General features: G+C 43.7%; 2 protein-coding genes across 2 annotated transcripts in view; one reads left to right on the top strand and one right to left on the bottom strand.

Moving 5' to 3' along the window:
* Positions 1-14,706, bottom strand: part of LOC134499304 (2-acylglycerol O-acyltransferase 2-A-like) — a 29,534-nt gene extending 14,828 nt beyond the window's left edge. The window contains exons 1-2 of the mRNA XM_063305975.1: positions 14,521-14,706; positions 10,702-10,880 (exon numbers count right to left, since the gene is read on the bottom strand). Coding sequence (XP_063162045.1) covers positions 10,702-10,880; positions 14,521-14,614 — 273 coding nt within the window. The 5' untranslated portion in view covers positions 14,615-14,706. The remainder of the gene's footprint in view (positions 1-10,701; positions 10,881-14,520) is intronic.
* Positions 1-16,896, top strand: part of SERPINH1 (serpin family H member 1) — a 415,650-nt gene that overhangs the window by 150,497 nt on the left and 248,257 nt on the right. The window lies entirely within an intron of this gene.

A 16,896-nucleotide genomic window follows, 5' to 3' on the forward strand; every position in this document is an offset into this window, starting at 1 on the left:
CAAGATCCACCATCAGCTTCTTACAAGTTTGAGAGCCAAAGGATTTAGCATGGTATAGAATCTGGTTTTGCGCCATTCATTTTTAAGAGGTAGATCCGTGACATGCAGTGGGTGACTTGGCAAAGGACAAGGTTTATAGGGGTTAAAGTTTGTGGGCCTATCAATGGAATTGCACAATTACTCTTCTTTGTTTCGTTCAATAGCAAGCCTTCTGTCCACAAAGCATGTGCCTTGCAAATGGACGTAAAATTGCCCATCCTATTTCAACTTTTAATAAAAAGGGAACACAAGGGAACATTATTATCAAGCTTTTGAAAGCTGTGCCAAGAAACTAGAAGGAAGCAAAGAAGAATACTGTATTTATTTTTATTAATAAGAATAACATTATTCATTAAGCTATGCCAAGAAACTAGAAGGAAGGAAGCAAAGAAGAATATATTATTATTATCATACACAACAATGTGTATAATATAACGTGAAATCACAGCTGCCAGTTCTTTAGCTGGTGTTGGCTTTCATTTGCACTGATACTTTGACGATGATGATTATGGTAGGTTGCACAGTCAGCCAGATGTTTAGACCGGATCTGGCACTTTTGTCCACCTGTCGAGTCCCTCCCAAGGACCTGGGATAGGCAGACATTGTGGTTTAATAATATTAAAGGTATCGTCGCAGGATGGAAGCTGTTCCAAGCAAAGCTGCCTTTTGCAATTCACGGATGGTGATTTGGTCAGTGCTGGTGGTGGTCAAGGGGCGCTCCAGATGTTTTGGGATTGCCCCCAAGGCGCCTCTTACTACTGGTACTATCTTTGCTTTCTTTTGCCACAGTTGTTCTACTTCTATTTGCAGGTCTTTGTATTTTGTGATTTTCTCCAGTTCTTTCTCTTCTCTTCTGCTGTCCACTATCCAGACATTTTAATCTTTCTTATCAACAATTGTTAAATCTGGGGTGTTGGGTGGCAGATGCTTCTGCTTGAAGAATTATTATTATTATTATTATTATTATTATTATTATTATTATTATACCTCTGTCTTTGTTTGTACAAACACTCATGCTGTATTAAAATAATACAGTAAAATCTTGATGAACCAGGGGAATTTTAGTAAACCAAGGATAATTTCTCAAAAATGCCCCAACATGTCCTCCTCTTGATCTATCAGTTTGCCCTTAAGCTGCCAATTTGTGCCCCATTTGTTCCCCTATAAGGATCAGAATAGGGGCCTTCTTTTTAACAGTTCTGGCTCCAATTTTTATTATTTTGTTCTGTGACGATTTACAGTTATGGTAGATTTCCACAGTGATTCAATATATCTATTTTGGGGGTTTTAAGTATTTTAAGTCGTCCTGGGGAGACGTGGCTTTGAAAGACAAGCTAAGCATTTTATCGAGAACAAGAAAAAAGAAGGCCTCGCCTTGGACGATTGTAACATTGGTTCCCAAAGTGGTAACCAACTTGCCTTGGTGATGTAGTGATGAAGCTCCAGAGGAGTAGAAAGTGTAAAATGTCATCCAACCGTACCTTTCACAACCACCACAAAAGACCGTTGCAGTGTCAGCAAAAAGGTATAGGGGCACAGGGCCATTCTCACATTGAGACACTGATATTATGGTTTCCCCATCAATGATCAGGATCCAGGATCAGGATGAAGATAAGGATTCCTGCCTTGAGCAGGGGGTTGGTCTAGAGGACCTCCAGGGTCCCTTCCAATGCTGTGATTCTGTGATTCTGTGATTCTGTGATCGCTTCCTTTGGTCTCCTAAACTGCCTTCTGATGTAGTGGAAGACACTGTCCCATTGCCGTTATTGTCTAACCAGCTCATCTGCTCAACTTCTGAATGTGGAATCTATTCAAATTTATCTTTTATCTAAAAGCAGAGCCAATGACCATGGCGGAATGAAGAGCCAGTGAATAGACGGGCTCTCCATAATTCCTCTCTGGACAAGGAGAGGACTTGAGATTACCCACAAGTGCTTCAGATAGCTGCTCCTCACGAGGAGACCGCAAGACAGCCATCTCCAGCCGGTTTAGAGGTCTGGGAGACAACGGAATAGCCATCTTGCTCAAATCGCAGTGGGCGCCTTTCAAAAGGACACTGGGTTCACATACTCCCTTTTCTAATCATTTTCGGACATTGCTTGTTAACTGCTTTTCAGCTATTAGGAACCTTTGGATCGACAAGTCTGAAAACACCAGGTGAGTTTCCTTCAATTTATTTATCAAACTTGATCACCGCCCATCTCCCTCCCAAGGAGGGACTCTTCGATCTTTAGCAAATGAAGCTTTAACTACAACTTTAAGGACTTAATTATTTTTTCTGGAATAAACAGCAAAAGGGTGATTAAAACTTTGATTTCAGAAAGTTACAAATGGACTAAGAATCCAGATAAATTTGAAAATAAGATTTTGGAATTAATTACAAGAATCCTTCCCATGGGAAAATGCCTTTGTTTTGAATTCTTTAAAAAAATATATGATAGAGTGGGACTTTGAAGGTTGGATAGTAGAGGGAACTAGAAGAAACTAAAGATTTCAATTAAAGGAGAAGAACACTTAAATTTGACTTACTAATACAGAATGGGAATATTGAAGGGTATTTTTGAAAATGGACCCAGAAGTTAATTTTAAGAGTGTCTGCCTCTATAGATAGTCGGTGTTTAAGAAATATTATGGAAGAGGAACAAGTTTTAATTTTAATTATTTTTTTAATAAAATTACTATTAAAAAAAACCAAATTGATCTTTTACATTTTATCTATCTATTATCAATTTGTTACTCTACCCCACCTTCTCTCCAGAACCTCAAAGTGGGGTACATTGCACTCCTTCCTCCCCTTTCCCCTCCCAAAAAAACCCCCCTGTGAGGTAGGTTGGGACAAGAGGGAAGGATGGCCCCAAACTCTTCAAGAGAGCTTCTGTGACAGAGGGAGAACTAGAAATTGGTCCCCCACTCCTGATCCAGCAGCTCCACCACTCACCATCCTGACCATGGGCATCTGCAGTGGGAGGGTCAAAAAAGTCAAGATGGTAGCCTCTTAACTTTTTTTTACTCCTCCCCATGGACCACCCCTTCCAGAAGCTGATACAGTTTAATGTCCCCACCGCTTCAAATCTTTTCCCCTTTTCTAAGGTTCACAGCCAGTAACCGGATCAAGAGGTTGCATCTGGTTTAGATCCATGATCTGCTCAGCGTCTGAACCACGTTCCAAGCAGAGCAGAGCAGCTCAACGCAACTTGCTCAGCCTGAGAAAAAAACACGGAACCTGCAGTCCCAAGGACCCATTGGTTGGACACAGCCATGCTCACACCCCTCACCTCCCCTGCCTTTTGGGCCCTCCTGGAACAACAAGTTCCAAAGAGCCATTAAACCAGATTATGTTATGCAACAAATGGGGCAGGTTAGATAACACAGTGGCACTTCCTGGTGCTGTAGCAACCATGGGATGAATGAGGGCTGGTGAATTGCTGGCGAACAAGGTAAACATGAACAGCTGACCCTTAAAAAAAACCGATATTTGTTCTTTAATGATGCACTGACCACTTGGACTCACTCCAAATTTTGTGATGGTTCCTCTCAAGACAGAGGCCACCTATCCCAATAGGACATCAGAAGCTGTCCTATACTGTAGTCCAGTGTTTCTCAACCTTGGCAACTTTAAGATGTGTGGACTTCAACTCCCAGAATTCCCCAGCCAGACTTGCTGGCAGGGGAATTCTGGGAGTTGAAGCCCACACATCTTAAAGTTGCCAAGGTTGAGAAACACTGCTTTAGGAGATGCTCTTCCTGGCCCTGGGGGTATGGCTTCTGTATTGCCCCCCACCTATGGATTGTCCCTCCCAGGAAAGCACGTTTATCCCCCTATTTTTAGAAAAACAGTGAAGACCTACCTCTTTCTCCAAACTCCAAAGCCTTAACTGATGTTTAATTTCACTGACATTAACTTTAGGTTCCCACCACTGCATTTTTCATTTAAATGTTGTAAGTGATGTAAATCTAATGAATAACGAAATATAAGGAAATATTGGCAACGGCAGTGAAGTTTACTCAGCCCACGGTGCCAGCTCCATGTCATTTAACTATGTCCCTCAAAAACTCAGTGGCTGCAAGTATACGCATTTTGCTTCAGATTTATTTGGACTAGTTTTTCTGTGGTGTGAACCCAGCCCACTTCGTTCATTTACAGCACAGCCGTTTAGGCAAACCTCAAATATAGATTAACTCAGGAACCAGCTCCCGGGTGTTGTGCAAATCCAACCATCGGTGTCTTGATTTTGGAAAGATTAAGATAGTTTGGAAAAAAACCCAGTTTTACACAAACACACACACACACACACACAAAATCAGGTGTATTTCTTTCTATCGACTTATGCACTTTTTACTTCGTCTTTTTTTTATTTGGTCTTTTCCCCAATCTTTTCTATATTTTGTATTTTACCTGTACTTTGAAACTTCAGTAAAGTCTTATATTTTAAAAAAGGAAAAAAAAAACAAGTTTTTTGTGGAGTGTACAATCCTCCTCCTTAAACCCCAGGCCAAAAAAAAAAAAGCCTTTCTTGCATTTCAAAAGCCTGTAACACCTGTCTGGCTATAGGCCAAAGAGCCACAGGAAAGAAATATATTCCATGAGAACAGGATCCCCTCACCTATTTCTCTTCTTAAAAAAAGGCTGTCCAGCCCTCTTCCCACAACCACAAAGAGGCTATTGAACCCGTTCAAGTGGGGACAACCTGGGTTATGTTGAAAGGAAGGCTCCACATTCAGGATTTGACCGCAAAAGTAGAAACCCACAATTCAGCTAATCACGTCCACCATTCCCCACTCTTACATTCCTCCTCTTCTCTTTGAAAGAAAGTTAGAAGAAAATATACAATGCTCTAGTTGAGTTGATGCAACAATTCAGACTTTGTTAACCTGGTATATTATGAGAATCAGCATATTCCTGGAATCCAGCCATTGTCTGCGTGTTTTTTTCTAAACTGGGCCATTATGTTAAACCATCTTATGGTTTATTTTCCTTCTGTGGAAGAGACTGCCCTCTGGAACAGCATCCTCCCAGCGATCCCCCCAGAGATCTAGCCAGAGGCCCACCCAGAGATCCCCACCATCCATGATGATGGTCCCAAAGGCGCTGAAATCCTGCCTATTCTCCCAGGCTCTGGGTGAGCTCTTCTAAGATTTTTGTGTTGTTTCTTGTAATTTCCTTCCTGAACACATATAATCTGTTCCATTATGTGAGTGTTTTGACTTTTTATCGTGTAAAACACCCAGAGTGGGGTGAAGTTGGGCGTTCTTTAAATTTATGTAATAAATAACAATAAAAAATGGGCTTAGATCACGATTTGTTTAAAAAGTTATTTCAAATCCGGGCAACTTCACATGAAAGAGGTCAGTTTCATTCTTTATTTTCAGTTTAAGAACCCTGTTCATGCATCTAGACAGGCCTGCCCATGAAACGGGTATAATAATTATGTAACTTCTGGCCTGTATTTGAGCCTGAATGGGCAGGGGTTCCCCAAGGCCTGGAAAATATTTCAGGGGTTCCTCCAGGTCAAAAAGTTGAGAAAGGCTGGTTTAGCCTGTTGTGTGAACTCATATATGCAAGGCGCTGTTCCCTTTCTGCCCTATGAATGAAAGGTTCATAAGGCTGGAATTAAAAAACAAACTCACTCCCTCCAATGAAGGAAGGGCATTTAGTGGGAGAGAGAAGCAGGGCCTTCTCTGTGGTGGCTCTGTTGTCCTTTGATGCCATCCAGTGGTCATCTGAATGTTTGCAGCCCCCCCATGCTGTGTTTGTTTGTTTGTTTATTTTTTATTTATTAAACAAATGTATATAGCCCCCCAACTCACACACAGTGATTTGCATTCTCTGCTACATTATAAAGCAGTATTTCTCAACCTTAGCAACTTTAAGATATGTGGACTTCAATTCCCAGAATTCCCCAGCCAGCCATGCTTGCTGGGGAATCCTGAGAGTTGAAGTCCACACGCCTTAAATTTGCCAAGGCTGAGAAACACTGTTATAGAAGGTTGAACTAGATGTTCCTTGTGATCTCTTTCAATTCTATAATTCTTTGATTCTTTGCATTATTTTGGAATAAACCCTATTGTTACAGAAAAGACTAATACTTGTTAAAATCCAAAATAATCCAAGGAGCCACTCTTTCTGTGCATGTATCCAAAGGCTCCAACTTCATCAGAATGAGGTGCTTTGGGATTTTTCTTTTTAACTAAAAAAGCCCTGCCAAAATGTTTCCCTGACTTGCTTTTTTTCATTCACATCTTCTCTTCTCCACTGCTGTCCCAAATCATTGTTTTTTCCTGATCCTAGTTTCCCAAATGCCTTGATGGGAAAGGATTCAGGGACCCAAATTGTCTGCTCTCAAATCAGCCTCTTGGCTGTGGCAAGCAAGAGAAATTAAACATTTACTTTATCCAAAGGCAGAAACTTTCATGCACATAACTTTCCTACTGTATTTTCAGGTAGTCCTCGCTTAACTACCACAACTGAGATCGGAATTCTGATTGCTAAGCAAAGCGGTCATTAAGCAAATCTGACCTGATTTTACAACCTTTTTTGCAGCAGTCATTAAGTGAATCACAGCGGGTGTTAAGCAAACCAAGTGGTCATTAATCAAATCATACGGTTCCCCAATGTTTTTGCGTGCAAGAAGCAGGCCAGGAATGTCGAAAATGATGATCACATGACCACAAGACGCTGTGACGGTCATAAATGTGAACTGGTTGCCAAGCACCCAAATTGTAATCATGTGACCACAGGGATGCTGCGACGGTTCTAAGTGTGAGGACCGGTCATAAGTCAGTTTTTTCATCGTCCAAACTGTCACTAAACAAATGGTTGCTAAGTGAGGACTACCTGTATTTATTTGTGCCTCCAAGTCAGTTCTGACTCCTCGCAACTGCCTGGACTGGTCCCTGCAGTTGTTGCTGTTGCTGTTGCGGGTTTATAAAATTTCCTACTCTGAAAAGGGGCATCCAGACTCCTGATTTTTGGCTTTTTTCCTGCAGTGTCACCAGGGGGCAGCACTTGGCTGCTTTGTCTGGACTGAACAGCTAAACAGGGTCATTGCTGGTGTCACCAAGAAGCTGGGTTTGTTTAAGGTTAGAGTTTATTCTACTTAATGTCTTGGGGCTTGTTATCTTATCGTTGTGCACTGGTTTAAGGACTCTGTTTCTTCGTACGGAGAAGATAAGTCAATTCATCTGCTGCATTTCTCCTATTTTCTCACCCCTTGACCATCAACCTCAATCCATTCAGTCCTTGTTTTTCCCTGCTGTGATCCATCCCTTTGGCCTAAAATTCCTCAATTAACTGGCCTGAAACCAGCCCACATTACAAGATGTCTTTCTTGGCTGCCAATTTCACTACATCCTGACTCAGAAAACGTTTGGTTTCATGCCGCAGAGATGTCTTCCTGCTCAGGATGATGGAAATAAACACATATTGATCATAAGTCCAGCCATTTCTGATTCCAGCAGGCTGGAAACCAAGGGGGGAAAAGAAATCCTACAATGGGTTTTTGTTTTTTTCAGTTAGTAGGTTGCACATGCCTAGTGGAATTTCCATGAGGTCAAAACCTGCTGGGGTTCAGAAAGGTCATCTAAACCCACCTTTTTCAACAGCCTCGGAGGCAGGAGCGTCAGAAAAGTCAACCTTATGGCCATGACTGCATAATCACAGCCCCGCCCCTTTTTATGCATGTTGCATATGCAAAGTATATTAAAAGGGGACAGGGCTTTGATTGTGGGGTCACCGCAGCACAAAGTTTGAGAACCATTCCTGGACTCGGCCATTAAAAAAAACGCTAACCAGAATGAACACCAACCAGGTTTTCTGTGTTCAGCAAATTAATTGTTTGGTCTTAAACTGTCCTGGTTAACTATTTTGTGCCATATTTCAATTGATCAATACAGGTATGTCTGTAAAAATACATTTGGCGTGTTTTTCTTTTGTTTCAGTTTTTTTCCTCCTTTTATAATTTTGCGTATTCTTTTTCTTTCTCTTCATTTTTTGCATTTCGTTCACAAAAGAAAAGCTTTAAAAATTATTTTGGGTCAGCCGAACCAGCTAATGTATGTAAAAAAGCAAGGTGCTGGGATTGGGAACTGCGCCAGGGATTTGGAGTGGTTCCTGGGCCTTCATGCGCCCATTTTTATGCAGAAATTTCAGAGGCAGATTATCCATGCAACTTAAGGGAATGGTTTAGAAACAGGACAGTTTCTTTAGAAAAAAACGGACTGATGATTAAAGCAATCAGACCAGAAAGATTTTTTTTAACCTTTTCTGTTTCTGTTCCAGCCCTGAAAAAAAACCCTCGGCTAAAAGGCTATTTGCACAGAGGAAAACATCTAAATTTATGACTAAGATGTTGGCTTTTTTTTCCCTGCTCTTGGCTACCATGGTAATTAAGTACTTCCTTAAGCATCGGCCAGTTCACTCCTCTCTGAGAGCGTGTGTGCATGCACAAGCCTGTAAATATGTTTTTGTGCTTTCTGTCAATAAATTTTTATAGAAATGCCTGGTGTGTGATTTTTCTGATCTCCTGGGCCAACCGCTTCCTAGGCTACTCTGACATAAGATGCACAATAGAAGATCCTATATTTATTCTGTATCTATTAACATAAACAGCGATCCCCAACGCAGTTAACATTTTCAGTAGAGAGGGCCTGAAGAAAGTTCTCATGGCAGGTAGTAGCACTGAGTCACCTTTAGCAGGTAGGCAAGGTTGGACTATATGGATGGGGGACCTTGTGGAAATCCAAGTTGTTGGCTACACTGGGAAGGCAAAGGCACATTTGGGAAGGAAGTGACATCAAGCCACTTCCTTAATTCTGCCAAGAAAAGTACAGGGATGTGTAATCACAAAATGTCCTGCTCTGCAGCTTGGCAGAAATTTAATTCCCCTTCCCTAGCTGTTGGGAACCCTAACATTAACAGCTCACCCCGCTTCCCCCAATGCTTTTTGCATTTAAATAAACTTGGATTTGGGGTCAAGTGTCTAGCCCCCATGATTTTAGCCTGCTGCAAGTGACCAGTGTTATCTTTGACCAGGAGGTAGCACCTCCCAACCAAATTGTAGCCACCCCCTGCAGGGCCGCAACTAGGGGGGGGCAAGTGGAGCATGTGTCCCGGGCACCGCGCTGGGGGAGGGACCAAAATGGGTGTAGAATCCATGTTTGCCTTGGGTGACACAGACCCAAGTTGTGGCCCTGCCCCCCATCATTCTGGAATGACAAAGGATTTTCTAGACAAAATTTTTATTTATTTATTATATTCTGTTGCACCTTTATTATTTTTATAAATAACTCAAGGTGGTGAACATACCTCCTCCTCCTATTTTCCCCACAACAACAACCCTGTGAGGTGGGTGGGGCTGAGAGAGAGGGACTGGCCCAAGGTCACCCAGCCAGTTTTCATGCCTAAGGCGGGACTAGAACTCACTGTCTCCTGGTTTCTAGCCTGAGGATTGCTGGTTTAGTTACTTTGATTGATTCTATTTTATTTGGGGAAAATCCCCTTTTAGGGGAGGCAGGTATGCTGATGACAATGGGCTGGCTCCTATCTTGGGCTCGAGGCAAACAAGCCACCGTGCGACAGAATTCATGTTGCAGAGTTAGCCTGGATCCTGGTTGAACCCATTTCCTGCACTGGCACCCTGCCTTGAAGTAAAATTAGTGGTTTTCTTGAGCCGGGCCATCCATCAGTCTGCCACTTTACGTTTAAGAACTACATTTTAATCTATAGAGCAAATCATGTTAGAATCTTACCACTTCATAAAACAAGTGCAGGTTTATTGCTTATTTCACTGGCAGTAAACAATAAAACAATGACATCTAAAACCGTCTGCTTAACGAGCTTGATTGACTTTTGCATCCTTCCTAAAGTCGGTTATTTTTTAGGGCAACCGCTGCCCATTCAACCCCTGCAAAAATTACAAAACTCTTCCCGGGGGGCAGGTTCAAGTCAGAATGCTCCTGTCCCCCAAAAGGAAAGGGTCCTGCCCCCCAGAAAATGGAGAATTTCCCCTTCTGCTGGAGAAAGTTTGCAAAACTGTCCGCAAACTGGATGGAGAATTTTGAAATTGCCCCGGAGTCAAGGCAAGTATCTATCAACAGACGGGTTGCACACTTTGCATTTCCGTGATTGCACCGTGCCTGTAAAAAGCGGGTGGGGTTTTGATCGCACAAGCACGACTGCCATCACGACTTTGTTGACACACACACACACAAACACCCTGCAGGTGCTTCTGTTGGCGCCACTTACCCACTGTGCATGGTTAGGACTTTTCAATCTCGCCATCTGTTTCAAGCTGGCAAGATTGAAATGTCCTAAAAATGCATGGTGGGTAAGTAGCGCACACAGACACCTGCAGCGTGTGTGTTTGTGTGAACAAAGTCGCAATGGCAGTCATGCTTGTGCAATCCAAACCCCACCCCTTTTTTACAGGCACGGTGCAATCATGGGGTAGCAACCACCATCTGGACATTTTTGGCCCCTTCCTGTGGACACCCCTGATGCAGACTGAATAGATGCCCATTCATCACTGAGCGGGTCCCGCCTTCCACTTTTAGGATGATGCCCAATGCTCTCGGCTTCTGAGTTTTCCTCTTTTGCGCAGCCCGCCTGGCCTCTGAGCACTGCTCAAGATGTTCTCGCTTCTTCCCCATTACAGGGACACTTACCGTAATGGGGAAATAATCTTTCATGTATTGCCAGGCGATGCAATTCCGGGTGCAGCGGAGTCTCCTCCCACCCTTGTTTGGGGTGTCCCAGTCGAAGGCCCACCACAGAGCGTAGAGAGCGCTGATCAGCCAGAAGCGGGTGAAGAGGAGGAGGACAAAGAGGACGATGCAGCACTGAGCTGGAGAAAGAAAAGGAAGGATGGTCAGGGGTCCTCCAAGTCAAGGGCCTTGCAGGCTGCATCTTAACACGTTTCGCACCCTAATCAGGAAGCCAGGAGCAAGCAGGGAAAGGAGGCTCTCGTAGACATTGGACAGCTTTGATTTCCTGTGATGGTCTCTCCCAAACCCAGGGTGATGGCACATGGGAAAGACCTTGGGGCAAAGAGACGCTGCCAAGGGAATGGTCAGGTAAGAGAGGGCATAGCCCACAACTGGATAGTGGGTGGGGCAAGAGGCTCAGAAGGGACCCTCCCTAGTTTCCAGGGACTCAACCAGTCTGCTCTATCCAAATTGGCTATTATCCACTCCGCTGCCAGCAGCAAATTCCATGTTGGACTATGCATTGCATGAACAAGCATTCAGCTTTGGAAATGAACCGCTGCACATCCCTAGCCCTGAATTGATCTGCATCTGATTACAAAGAATGATTCTTGGTTCCTATCACTGTAAGAAAGGAAGGAAAACATTCTTTCACAGGATATATTTTTCAAAGGCACTCGAACACAGCCAATTGTCTACCATTACAGCTTTGCCCCTTGATCAGGTTTCCAGGCACTTTAACAGGTCCCGCAGCCTGAAAAAGTTTAAACACCCCTGTTGCATGTCATGATTTCCTCCTATGCCTTGTCAACCTCCCCTTACATTCCTGCGTTTCAACACACACACACCCCAAAGGAAATTCAGAAGACATTCTTAAGCGTCTTGTAGCACAGACCAGAAACACAGAAATGACTTTTACAGGGAAAGGTAATCTCAAATTCATTAGATGGATGCCAGCCACCGGTTCTCACAATCTTTATGACTGCTCAGAGCACAAAGTCCATCTTCCAAGCAGATACAGCAGAGCCTTCCACTCCTTCAGGCTGACTGATAATTTAGCAGCATCCAGAACTATTTTGCACCCTCTCTTTGAAGGCTGGACCAGACATGCAAGCTTTGATTAACTTAACCTGGTCCTTACTGAATGCCCAATGATAAACCTTACACCCTGGCAATCCCTGCAGCTAGATCAGCCCAGGAATTCATCTAATGCAAATTTTCTCAATCAGGAAGTCCACCAGATGTTTCAGACTACCATTAGGACTACCTTAGGACTACTAAGGACAGCTTTTATATCTGGGAAGATCCGTGCAATTACCTTGGTCAGAATGATATAATGACACCCTTAACTGGTGCTTGATACCTGACGACTTCACAGACACCATCACAGCAGCAATACCGATGCAGTTTCACACTGCCTTCATGCAGGATTTATTTATACTCTCCAATCTAGCCTACTATTCCAGGATCTCCTAGTGGTCTTCTTTCCAAATGCTAACCAAGCCCAATTTGGCTTTGCTTCTGAACAAGGAGAACTTTAGAATGAATTTGAAACAAGTGAGATGCAGTTTATGGCAGAGAGGAGTCGAGGGTCATTATCACTTACATGCCGTTATTATTTATACGCCACCCAACTCCCACCTGGGCCAGCCAAGCATTTGCATCTGGGCCCAGCTGTCACAAGCTAACAATACTGAGCATCACTGCCCCACATCAGGAGAAAAAGAGACATGCTGGCTAATGCCAAGAATTAAAGGGAAGAAGCTTTTGCCGTTTCCTAGGCAACAGCCTACAGTCTGGGAAATCGGGTTTTCAGAAGCTTGAGACAGGACTGGTAAACATTTCAGGACATTTTCCAGAGCAGCAGCTGGGTTTATCTGTTGCTGCGATGCTAAGCCTTAATTTACTTTAGCTACCATTTGTTGAATAAGCCACGCGTTCTCTCCATACAGTTTCATTAGGGCATAAATCCTTCTTTAAAACTGCAGTGGCTGAGTTCATATAAGATGCTTGCATAACTAAACAAACCATGTTATGGCTTGGATGCAGTCACAGGCTGTATTCAGACAAGAGGCTGAGTCAGTTTAGTTGAAAGCCTAGCAGCTGCTTTCCCACAAAGAAGCTTGGTTTGTTTTAACCTTAACTAATTCTGGGAGTTGAAGTCCACACATCTTCAGGTTGCCAAGGTTGAGAAACAGTGGGCTAGACTAAGACGTTGAAAAAAAACATCCTGGAAGGAAATCATGGAAGACCACCTCCACATTGCCAGAAAAACTACACGGTGGTCCAGGAGTCAAACTCATTTTAAAGATTTTACTTTTGATCTAAGGAGAAGCAGTCTGCGATGAGATTTATTTCTCATTAATATATTCAGGACTAAAAGTGCTCCCCAAAACTGCATGTCAAGAGAAGCTCCTTTAACCCCAAAGCAAGCAGCAGTTTGGAATCACTGTTGGGCATTTTGCAATGATTGCTTTTTCTACCTTCCTCTGCCAGACACACCCTTCTCCGTCCTTTGCACCAAGAGACACAAATTCCTCGCTTAGTCCAGAGGACTCTAGCATTAGCAAAAAAAGAGAATCCACACTGTTTTCTGTCCCTCTTCAGATGGCTCTGGCTTGTGCATTTCCACCTGTTTGCCTTCAGAACTGATTCAGAAGTAGCACTTGGGCCCTCCTGTTGCTACGGCATCCTGCTACTTAGAAAGCAGCTTGGGGTTTTTTTGCAAGCTTCTGCGAAAAGACACAGCCACTTTAATGACACGGATCGAGCCGCACATCTCTCACGAAACTTTTAAACCAGCTGCATCTTTGCTTAGAAGCTGCAGGAAAGGTGAAGCTGCTCAGGTAAACAACATGGAGGCTCTGTGCTCACAAGACATTTGGAGCTAAATCCATTTAGCAGATTATAGCCCTTCTTTTTCAGATTGATTCTTTCAGGATGATTATTCCTGAACTGAAAGCTTCTAATGTTGTCCTCCTTTTTGAACTTTCTTGGCTACTTTTTTTTTTAATGTATTTGCAAAACAATTCTGCCTCTTTGCCCCGCATTTGTCCCCCAGCTTTCCTCCATACAAACAAGTCCAACCATGCAGGATCTGCTCTCTGAAGATATATATTCCTGTAGACCAGTGGTTCTCAACCTTGGCAACACTAAGATATGTGGACTTCAACTCCCAGAATTCCCCAGCCCATTCATGGGCTGGGGAATTCTGGGAGTTGAAGTCCACACATCTTAAAGGGGCCCAGGTTGAGAAACACTGATCTAACCAATACAATAAAAGCACAGTAAAGACAATGTCTCTTTCTCTCTCTCTCTCTCTCTCACACACACACACACACACACACACATATCTTGGCAATGCACCAAATTCCAGCTGTGGAAATTTTACCAAACTTCTCTTAGTCCTTGAAAACACTTTGCATGCAAATTCTCTTTTGGTAATTCTGGGGATGAGTGGAAATGCAGATTTTTTCCCACCTGCCATGGTGCAATTTCATCCAGGAGATGTCACGCAAGCAAGAAAGGCAGGTCCCTGCCCCACCAAGCTTACACAGCTGATAACTATCAATCTCAGAGCCTCATTTCAAATCCCTGACAATTTCTGGCCCAGAGGGGCTGCAAAATGTATTGCTCAATTCCGATGGGCGATGAAGCTGCTGGGGGAGATTTTCCAGCAACCCCTTAAAAGACAGCCTTCTCTCTTCTCCTACCACACCCCAACCCTCAGGGTCTTAAAAATGGCCCCATAACTAGGAGGAACGAAGTCAATCTTTTTACCGAGGCACAAGAAACTGAAGACCCATTGAAGAACTGAAGCTGTCTGAAGCCTTCTCTGGAAAGGGATCTGGCGAGGAGCAAATTCAATCTTCATCCTCGAGGCTGCGTCCCTCCGTCTTCAGGCTGAACGAGCTGATGCAACACTGCAGCCTCGGGGAAAGGAGGAAGGGGCAAAGTCTGTGGTCTCTGGCCGTCAAGGAGGAGCATGGTGCTGGGAGCAATTACAGTGAGTGATTAATGTGGAACTCTGGAGGAAACTCAGCCCCTTTTGGCGCACTGGAACTGATTAAGTGTGTAGGGGTGGGTGATAAATGCTTGCTTTGCTGCTGATGCAGGAACCATCTCCTGCACCCCACCAAGGAGCAGCAGAAACTTTCAAGAGAGGTCAGAAGGCACCGTCTCCTCTTCCCAGGGACATCAATGGGGCATCAGCCCCTTTTTAAAGCACGCTGCACTCCTATGCCCTGCTTGGATGCATTCCCCAAAGCAGTGTTTCTCAACCTTGGCAACTTGAAGATGTGTGGACTTCAATTCCCAGAATTCCCCAGCTGGAGAATTCTGGGAGTTGAAGTCCACACATCTTCAAGTTGCCAAGGTTGAGAAACACTGGCCAAAGCGTACAGGTAGTCCTCATTTAACAACCAGAATGGGAACTGGCATTTCAATTGCTAAGTGAAGTGGTCATTAAGTGAATCTGACCTGATTTTATGACTGTTTTTGTGGTGGCCGTTAAGCAAATCACGTGGTTCCCCATTGATTTTTTTCTTTCCAGAAGCCAGCCAGGAAGGTCAAAAATGGCAATCGCATCACCATGGGACACTGCGACGGTTGTAAATGCAAACCGTAAGTCTGAACCATCACTAAATGAATGGTCATTAAGCAAGGACTACCTGTAGTGGAAAGGTCTCTCCTGGACCTAGCCATCAACACCCAGTTTGATGTTCTCCAGATGTCCTGGGAGCTGTTTTCTGAATTGACTTCAGACTTAACATTAAATGCAGCTGTTCCCTGGCTTTGTGAAAGTCTGCCAAACTGGAGTTCCCTTTTGCGTCACAGTTTTTCAGAAGATTCTTTGTAACTCCATGACTGTACAGTACAGTTCTTGTTCATCAGGACACAACTATTTAGCTAGGTCCTTGAGCCTCCTGTAGAATGGTGGCGTCCTCAGTGCTCTCTGAGCTTGGCTGTTGGCTTGCAGATGTTTCATTACCCGACTAGGCAACATCATCAGTGCGAGGGAGTGCGGGGTAACCCCACACTCAAGTCCTTCCCACGTGTGCTGCTCTTGAGCCAGATTTTCCCCATCCTGTACATGTTTCTTTCGTTTTTTCTTACCTAGAGGCATGGCTTTACACTTCTCTCTTTTAAATTGCATTCTGTTTCTTTCTTTCTTTTTCTTTCTTTGTGTGAATTCTTGGTGCTGACATTGGAAAAATGTGGGTCCCTCTTGGGGTTTCTTTCGTTCATTCATTCATTCATTCATTCATTCATTCATTCATTCTAATTTCATTTGTTTCCGCCCACTGTTTAGCCTGCCCAAGTCTTTTAATTTTCCCCTCTCCTCCCGAGAATTAACCCCTCCTCCTGGCCTTGTTGGATGTTTGTTCATTTGCCATTCATGAAAACCCCAAGAGGGACCCACATTTTTCCAATGTCAGCACCAAGAATTCAGAAGAAACAGGGGCAACAAAGGGCCATATTTGAAACCCACAGAGCTAACACCAAAAATTCAGAGGCATTTGCTTAACATTAGTCATCTTACACTTACTCTGTAAAAGATCTAATCAGCGTTTTTCAAACCAGGCAACTTTAAGATGTGCGGACTTCAACTTCCAGAACTCCCCAGCCTGCACATCTTAAAGTTGCCTGGTTTGAAAAACAGTGATGTGCATTTTAACCCTGAGTTGATTTTCAGAAATTAACCTGACATGGGGACAAACGTCCACATTGGCTGATGCCTGCAGCTTAAGATACCGTTAAAAGCTGCACTGCAAGAATGAAGTCAGCCATCCTATTTAGGTTAGTATGTGGAGCTGCAGAGCCCCCTGCGATCCACCACCAAGCTGCCTCATCTTCTCCCTTAATAATTTGCCTCTGTTATTTCCTACAGCGGGACTCGTCGTGCAACAAAGCCAGTTTTGCTGAGGAAAAGCATGCTGCATGGGTCTTATGAACCCGGCTGCTGTCCTTGGACACAGAGGAGCCTTGTATCCAGAGGCTAACAAAAGTCCTGTTGGTGCTTTCTCCTTGTCTGGTATAGAAAATAGGAGCATCGTGGAAGCTGGGGCTATTATTAAACGTTGGTTGATAGCAGCCCTCCTCTCCCTCCCTCCCTCCCTCCCTCCCTTCCCCTTTTACTTATTTTACATATTGATG

The sequence above is a fragment of the Candoia aspera genome, chromosome 5 (genome assembly GCF_035149785.1).
Source record: "Candoia aspera isolate rCanAsp1 chromosome 5, rCanAsp1.hap2, whole genome shotgun sequence".
NCBI lineage: Eukaryota > Metazoa > Chordata > Lepidosauria > Squamata > Boidae > Candoia > Candoia aspera.